At 35.4% G+C, this 8,854-nt stretch overlaps 1 protein-coding gene across 1 annotated transcript; it reads left to right on the top strand.

Annotated features, from left to right (window-relative positions):
* The first annotated feature begins 628 nt into the window (after nt 1-628).
* zw10 (zw10 kinetochore protein) lies at nt 629-7,681 on the top strand. Its single transcript, XM_060891323.1, has 16 exons — nt 629-837; nt 1,505-1,639; nt 2,309-2,410; nt 2,564-2,641; nt 3,160-3,319; nt 3,861-4,013; nt 4,107-4,301; nt 4,398-4,534; nt 4,627-4,809; nt 4,906-5,141; nt 5,442-5,513; nt 5,622-5,785; nt 6,011-6,141; nt 6,250-6,381; nt 6,474-6,676; nt 7,417-7,681. The coding sequence occupies exons 1-16, from the start codon at nt 733-735 to the stop codon at nt 7,535-7,537; spliced, it is 2,307 nt and encodes a 768-aa protein (XP_060747306.1). The 5' UTR covers nt 629-732; the 3' UTR covers nt 7,538-7,681.
* The last annotated feature ends 1,173 nt before the right edge of the window (nt 7,682-8,854 follow it).

Below are 8,854 nucleotides of genomic sequence, written 5' to 3'. Positions count from 1 at the left end.
AAACTCTTAAATTTAGCCAACCGAATACAAATTTCGTTGAGGTAATCAGTGATTATATTAGTAGTGGTATAAGAGCAAAAAGACTTGGATGAGGATCATGTGAGTCAAATACTGTGTTTGACATTTTCTTTAGGAGACAAGATTAGAGAGATGGATGTGGAAAATGATTATGATCAAAGTGAAAACATTTTATTTGTAATTTGTCATGCTTGTTATTTATATTTTATTTATTACATATTTAATACTATGTCAATTAAATCAATAAATAGGACTTGATTTTAGACAATATGTTTGTGTACTTTGTTGAGATCGAATGGAAACTTTACAGACAGATAGATAGATAGATAGATAGATAGATAGATAGATAGATAGATAGATAGACAGACAGACAGACAGACCACTCAAATTCATCGTCTGCATCGCTTTAATTTTATTCTTATTTTTACAAATATACAAAAAAAATTATAACAATTATCCACGTTGTAGGACCTCCTTTGTCTAAACCTCTCCTTCATGACACGTATGATTCAAATACTCTTAAATTCGTTTATTTTAAACGAACCGACTCGACGGTTAACTGGGAAATCGTTCATTTTGAACGAACCGACTCCCATTATGATTCGTGAATCTGTTCATTCGGAACAGACCGTCTCCCAGATGGTCTTGCGCGCGCGGGCAGCAGTAAGATTTGACTTAGCGGTAGTTTTGAGTCGGTAGAAAATTTGCGGGAAGATGGCTTCGTTTGTTACAGAAGTACTTGCGAGCTCGGGAAAATTGGAAAAAGATGACCTTGCATCGAAAATATCCAAACTGTCGCGGAAAGTGGAGGAAACCAAGGTAAACAAACTTGGGTCGAAACTGACGTTGCTAGCTGTGTTTGCTAGCTAACTGGCAATTTTTACTTGTCATTGTTGTCTGTTATAGATACGAAATTTAAAGTGCCATCTGGTTAAACATTTCTAATTCTTTAGTATTACTGGGTGTTGAATATGGTGTTATAATGGTGGCTAAATGTGTTAGCTGGTATGCTATGATGTAGCTCATATAAGCACTGGGTTTTGCTTCAGAAAACTGCTGTTCTGAAGGTTTTGTCTGTTGTGTGTTTGTTGTTGCTTTTAGTTAGTTAGTTAGTTAGTTAGTTAGTTTGCTTGCTAACCACTTTCTTGCTAGTTCACTGGTTTGATTAGATCATCGTCTGACACATTGATTAGCCGGTTGACGTGTCATTCAACGCTAAGCTACTTCGTTAGCCTGTATTAGCCTCTTACACCAGGATCATTATGAACTCTTACTGTAACTCTTGTTCTTCGTGAAAGGACAGTTTAATGCGTCGAGTTCTGCTCGTTAAAAACCAGGTTGTATGTATATATTAAACGTGACATCAAATGATATAACTGATAGTAACTTGTGCAAGCAATAAGACATTGTTCACGTCACACTAGAATTCTTTTTAAGCCTTTCAGGTTTCATATTTGTTTGTTGTTGTTTTTCTCTTGTTTTTTAGGAGGAGGTATCTGACATGATCAACAAAAAATACAGTGAGTTTATACCCAGTATGATGGCGGCTCAAGAACTTATGGATCAGGTGGAATCTGTATCCAAAGACATTGATCTCCTGAAAAGCTGCATTGACAATGAGGTATGAACAAATGCATGATGATGAGATATCTGCAAGATTCAAACATTGTGCAGGTATACATTAGCATCTGCTGGTACATTTCCTTCTGACGACTCTTCCAGGCAGATGATATTTGTGCCAGTAATGCTGCAGAATAACATGCGTCTGATACGCTTTTACCAGAGCACTAGGTATCATCATTCTTATCGTCAGTGGTGGTACTTTGGTGGTCCCTGACTACTTATATTAGCATAAATTTAAAGATTGTTCAAAGACCTTTTCTACAATGTACGATGATCAACAAAGACTGACCATGTGAAATGGTGGAAGTTTTTTTTTTAATTAAACAGAATTTAAAATTCTTTTAAAATAACTTATTTTAAATGTGGGCTTTTAGAAGAGAGAATATGTATTATTCTGTTTGACGTCTGTTTAAAGAGGCATGTTTGCTTGTTCAAATCAAAAGCAATGTGGTTGGATTCTTGGCTACTTTTTTAAGCTTAGCTGGGGCTCACAGTATTTTTGTTATGTACGGTTTAGATAATGTATAAAAATATGACTTTTAGCAGTGACTTTGATTTTATGTTGTATTTAAATACATTATGCCATTTGACTTGTTGTGCAGTCAGAATAAATTCATTCAGATTGAAGTGCAAATAAAGCAAAGTCTTGACATGGCTTTACGTGCAGGTGCAGAGAAACCTACATGAGTCTATAACTGAATATGCCAAACTTAAGCAGCAGCTGGAGAAGAACACTGCAGTGATAAACACGCTCCAACATCTACAAGAGGTAAACGAGTTTACTCAGTTCAGTGTACTTACATGTAGTCACATTTACTCAGCTTCTAAGATCTGGTAATGCAATAAAATCTGCATAATCCTTCAATGGATTTAAGTACCTTTTTCAATGCATAAGAAAATAATTTTTTTTTTACATTTATAGTTTGACACAGCCATGGAGGAATATCACAAAACCTTGCAACAGAAGAAATATGAGACAGCAGCAAAACAACTTGGAAATGTGGGTAATAATGCCAGTTGTGAATTTTGGGAAGTCGTGGCCTAATGGTTAGAGAGTCTGACTCCTAACCCTAAGGTTGGGGGTTCAAGTCTCGGGCCGGCCACGACTGAGGTGCCCTTGAGCAAGGCACCGAACCTTGTCACCGAACCCAACCATAAATGGCTGCCCACTGCTCCGGGTGTGTGTTCACTGCTGTGTGTGTGCACGTTAAACGCATCGAACGAATTCTGAGTATGGGTCACCATACTTAGCTGTATGTCACGTCACTTTTTTCACTCTTTGTGGCATCTGTAGAACCAAGAGATGGGTTATATTTGCAGAATGCAAGTTTTGAAGTTTCTGTGTGCATTTTGTCTTTCCAGCTTGGATACTAGTAACCCAATTTGTAGGTTGTGCATGGACAAAATATTTAATATTGCATTCTGTCAAGTCTGAATGTTAAATCTTTTACTGTTGCTGTGACTTTTTTTTTTTTTAAATTTATTTATTATTATTATTTCTAATTTACTTTTCTCAAGGCGCGAGCCAGCGTTGAAGCCTTGAAAGCTTGTAACACTTCAGATCTGCCCTTACTTCGTGCTCTTAGCTCAGAGATCACTATCCAGAGAGAGAACCTCATCTACCACCTTGGAGAGGAGTGGAAGCAAGTGGCAGTGTGGAAGCTACCTCCCGCCAAAGGTTAAAGTACTGATAAAATAAGAAAGAAAAAAGTAAACGTAGAAGATTATTCTTAATAACGTCAAGACCTACAATAGACAGTATCTCACAGAAGTGAGTACACCCCTCAATTTTTTGTAAATATTTTATTTTATCTTTTCATGTGACAACACTGTGTTACAGTGTAAAGTAGTGAGTCTCAGAGTATCTTTAGCCTTGCAGTCTGTGACAGGTAATATCATGGTTATGAAACCGTTTTTTTTTTTTATTATTTTGAACAAATCTTAATGTTGGCGGTGTCAAAAAATCTAAGGATTTCCATGTAGCGTAGCCAATACACAATTAGTGCTCAACATAAACAATATGAGCAAAAAACGTATACACACACATTCACACGCAGAGGCAATTTAATGTCACCAATCCATCTACTGCCAGGTTCTTTTGAGGTGGGATGAAACCAGAGAACCTGGAGGAAACTCCAGCCTAAACCAGATCGTCTGAAATTTTTCACGTATATATTTTGTCTAGAATATTGTCATTCAAACATGATTTATTTTTACAGAACTGACTGGACTGCAGTCTTTTATGAACACAGCACTTCATTTAAGTGGAGGAGAATACAAAAAGGAAAAAGACATGCCCAGTGCATTTCTTTCCAGTGTACTTCAGGCCCTTACTATTCAAGGAGAGCTGCAGAAAAAGATAAAACTATTTGGTAGTAGTATAATTTTATTAATTCAATCTAAAACCAGAATAAAATAAAAGGGTTTTGTGTATGATTGATTGTTTCCTCCGTGCCCCACTCCAGGTCAGGTATTAATGAAGTACATGATAAAGCCTCTGATCGTATACCCATCTTTGATGGTGGAGGTCAGTGAGCACCTTGAGATGGGCACAGTTTTGAGTCTACAGACCAAAGAGAACCTAGCAGAGCGCCCTGCTCCTGCGGATGTGTACGCCAAAATCATTTTAGTGCTCAAGACCCTTCACAGACATCTGTTCGGTACTCTCATCTCAGTTTCTTTTTTTAAATATTGTCAGCTTCATTGTCACAGTTTCATTGGGGTTTTAATTAATTCTTTATCTACTGTCTGCATAGATACAGCTGTTGGTGAAAAGAAAGTGTCTGCTATATTGGGAGACCAGATTTGGGAGGAGATGTCAGACTGTATCATCAGGGAATGCTTATTGTATTCCATACCAACTAATAGCAGTCAGCTTGCAGCTTATGATACGGTAACTACTGTTAGCAAAATAAGTTGACAGTTGTTGACGTTGAGGGTGTTATTTATTCATTTGTTTATTTATTTATCTTTCTTTCTTTTCAGGTTATTAAAGAAACTGAAGAATTTGAGGGTCATTTAAAGGAAATGAGCTACCTGTCTGGAGACTCCACAGATCTCTTGAAGTATGCCAGAAATGTAAACTGCCATTTTGCTAGCAAAAAATGCCAAGATGTCATAGTGGCTGCCCGGAAACTAATGACCTCAGAGATGCATAACACAGTTAAAGTAAGGCTTGTGACCATCATCAGTGGCTGTAATTGTTGCAGATTTTCCCATAAGTGCTCTGGATAGTTTGTTGACCTGCCCATAATTGATCACCAGATCTCTCCAGACTACAAGCTCAGCCTCCCTAAACTGCCAAGCCATGGTGGAGGGAGCAAAGAGAAGCATGAGGGAAAGAAGAGTGGCCATTGTGATCAGCCGATCCTGGAGAATGAGAAACAGCTTGGCCAGCGCACTCTGTGCCTGCCTGTGTGTCGCATCAGTGAGTCAGTTCAACAGCTGATGGAGCTTGCTATTAAAACCTTGTCTGAGGCAGTGGGCAGCTCCCCCCAGTGGTACGATTATGGCACACTTCACTATTAACAGCTTTAGCTCCTACGTTAAAAATAAATGATTAAATACCTTAATAATAATGTTAGTGTTCACCTCCACACACACACACACACATACAGACAGACAGCTAGAGATAGATAGATTCTGTGGTTTATTTATTTACAGAAAGGTTTTTGGGTAAAATGTCTTGGTCACTCCAGTGCAAACCTCAGAACAAATATTGTGTCATATTTTTTGACCAAACTATTCTGGTTGGAAAATGGCTGCAATATTCCAATATTATTTTTTACATTTCTTTCTAGTGCTGTCCAGCTGTTCTACACCACCCGCAATATTTTTCACTTGTTCTATGATGTGGTTCCAACGTACCACAAGTGAGTTTGCTTGTCGTGCTTTTAATAAAATGTTTCTTTTAGTTTTTCCTAAAAGAAAAAACTAAACCTCATGATTGTTAACAGGGTTTGTGTTGTGCTTTAACACAGGGACAACCTGCTTAAGTTTCCTCACTTAGCCGCTATCCAGCACAACAACTGCATGTTCCTTGCCCACCATCTGCTGACACTCGGGCATCAGTTCAGACCACACCTTCCTTTGAAAGATGGAGTGGCCTATTTTGTTGACTTGGTGCCAGGCTTTAGAAAATTGGGTAGGTTTTATAGATATTTGTTCTGTCATTTCTAGTACATTTTGAGATCTGAAAAATAGTTCTTCTGAACTCTAAAAAACAATGCTTAGGAACTTGCGTCAACCCTGGTTTATGTTGTTTAAATTCATCTAAAGTTACTTAGTTTCTGAAAAGATTTGTGCCTGAGAAATGCACATGATGTTCTAAATTTTACACCTTGTGTGTTTTTGCTGTTATCTCATTTAGGTGCTCAGTGTTTTGTGGCACAGATGAACGTTCAGAAAGCAGAAATGTTGGAGCGGCTGTCCACGGCCAGAAACTTCTCCAGTTTAGACGATGAAGACAATTACACTGCGGCCAGCAAGGCAGTCAGACAAGTGAGATCAAACATCCTTTTAAAATAAATGTTTCAAGTTTATTATTTTGATGTAGTCTTGTTTTGTTTGAGAGCTGATTTGTAAGCAGTATTTGGTGATGCTGTTTAGGTAATTCACCAACTAAAGCGACTGGGAAAAGTCTGGCAAGATGTCCTACCAGTGAATATATACTGCAAATCCATGGGAACACTTTTGAATACAGCAATTTCTGAACTGATTTCCAAAATCAAGATGTTAGAGGTGAGTCCCAAAATGGCAACAATTAAAACTTTCTTTAAAGATGTTCAGAACAAAGAATGTTCAGATTTAACAAACGATTAATCCCATCCCAGGATATCTCAACTGAAGACGGAGAGCGTCTACACACACTCTGCCAGACCATCATAGAGGAAGGTCCGCTAGTCTTCACACCCTTACCAGAGGAGTCCAAGAACAGGAAATACCAAGAGGAAGTGCCAGTCTATGTTAAGAAGTGGATGACCTTTAAAGAGCTGTCCATAGTGCTGCAGGCCAGTTTGCAAGAGATTGTCGACAGGTAGTACAAAGCACATTAATAATCGGAACATAACTCTTATAGTTAGAACAGTCAAACTCTGAATACAGGGTGCTTTCTCATGGTTTAGTCAGTTTAGTCACATGGTTTAGTCAGTGTAGCCCAAGAACAAAGCTGTGTTGCTGCAGAAATGCAGTGTGCTTTACACATTTAGACTCACAAACTAAAAGAATATATAGTGAATATACATCAAAACCAATATTTAAAACCAATTGATATAATTAGCTTATCGTTTCTTTATCTCTGACTCCGTGCTCAAGCTTTGTTTACCCTTTACACTAAGTCTTAGGTCCGTTTTTTTTTTTTTGTTTGTTTTGTTTTGTTTTTTTGTTTTTTTCTTTCTTTCTTGTTTTTTTTCCTCGTCCCCGCTCTTCCCTTTCAAACTTGTTTTTTTCACAGGTCTAATTAAAAAAGTGACCTGGAAGTCTGGAACACAAAAAAAAAAATACTGTTTGATTAAAAAATGAAGAATTTTGATTTAATATTAAAATAATGAACTATAATATATGATGTCTGTTTGTACTGTAGAAAAGCTGGCACCAAATTTCTTGTGCTTCTTCAATTCTTGCCAAAAAAATGTTAGATATTCATATAATCCATATACATGCTGGGCTTTAGCTTCTAATTAGTATATTCAGTATTTATAGCAGAGTAATGCATGCTAGTGTACAGTATTTAGTTGTATTGAATTACTGACCTACAGTACACTTTCTCTCCTCTAGGTGGGCAGAGGGCAAAGGGCCTCTCGCACAAGAGTTCTCCAGTAATGAAATGAAGAGTCTCATTCGAGCTCTATTCCAGAACACAGACAGACGAGCTGTAGCTCTCACAAAAATCAAATAATGACTCAAATTGCCAGTGCACTTAATAATGTTACCAGAATACAGTGCTACCCAGCTGCTCTTCCTTCTTTAATCTTTGTTCTCTTCTATTTTTCTATTATGCTGTAACAAAATAATAAATGCCTTTTCACGTGATGTCACTTAATACCTGACTGTTTATATGTTTCTGTAAGGCTACAATATGAAATTTCTTATTATCGGTCATTTTAATATTATATTTTATATTATCTAATATATAAAGACTACAAATAATTATATTTAGTTTATTATATTATTTATAATTATTATATTATATTTATATTTAGTAATGATTTGTAGTCTTTGTTATATAATATAAAATATAATATTAAAGTGACAGATAATGAGAAATGTAATATATATATAATTACACACACACATACATGTCTTAATTATTATATTTAGGAGTAATAATTTGTAGTCTTTGTTATATAATATAAAATATAATATTAAAGTGACAGATGAGAAATTTAAAAAAATAGAATATTATATATATATATACACATACAGATACACATGTCTTAATATTATATTTATATTTGTAGTCTATATATTATATAATTATAAAATATAATATTAAAGTGACATACAATGAGATTTAAAATATATATATATATATATATATATATATATATATATATATATATATATATATATATATAATATATATATACATACACACACACGTCTTAATAATTATATTTAGGAGTAATTGTTTGGATTCTTTATAAGCAGTTCATATTATTATTATTATTATTAATAATAATAATAATGATAAGTACCAGAAGAAAAAATTATAAAACTACATTTAAATAAAAAAAATGTTAATTACAACTAGCAAAAGGAAAATACAGTTTATATATTAAATATATATATTAAATAACGGGAAGTGTAAGGGCATTTTAGGAGTCATTTTATTTGTTTATTTTATTTGTCACTGCTGGATAAATCTGATACATTACTTTCAGCCTTTAAACAAGCACACAAAACGTGTTAAGAACACTTTTGCATATAACAAGTGTAATGAGGAATAACACCGGAAGTTGGTTGTGTTCTTCCCTTTACAGTGTAAATAAATCAGTGAATCAGAATTAGAATCAGAAGGAGCTTTATTGCCTTACAGGAGCTTTACATAATGAGCTTTATAGAAGTATTTGTTTAAGTGTCATTCGCTTCCAGTACACAGAGATAACACACAGACATTAAAAATACACAAATGTAAATACAAATAGACAAAAACAACCAGAGCACAGTCAGTTTTCATGCTGTCAAACTTGGTCTTTGCGACGTTTTACGGCAA

Source organism: Tachysurus vachellii, chromosome 17 (assembly GCF_030014155.1).
Source record: "Tachysurus vachellii isolate PV-2020 chromosome 17, HZAU_Pvac_v1, whole genome shotgun sequence".
NCBI lineage: Eukaryota > Metazoa > Chordata > Actinopteri > Siluriformes > Bagridae > Tachysurus > Tachysurus vachellii.
Note: the sequence above shows the minus strand (reverse complement) of the source record. Positions and strands in the feature narration are given on the sequence as shown.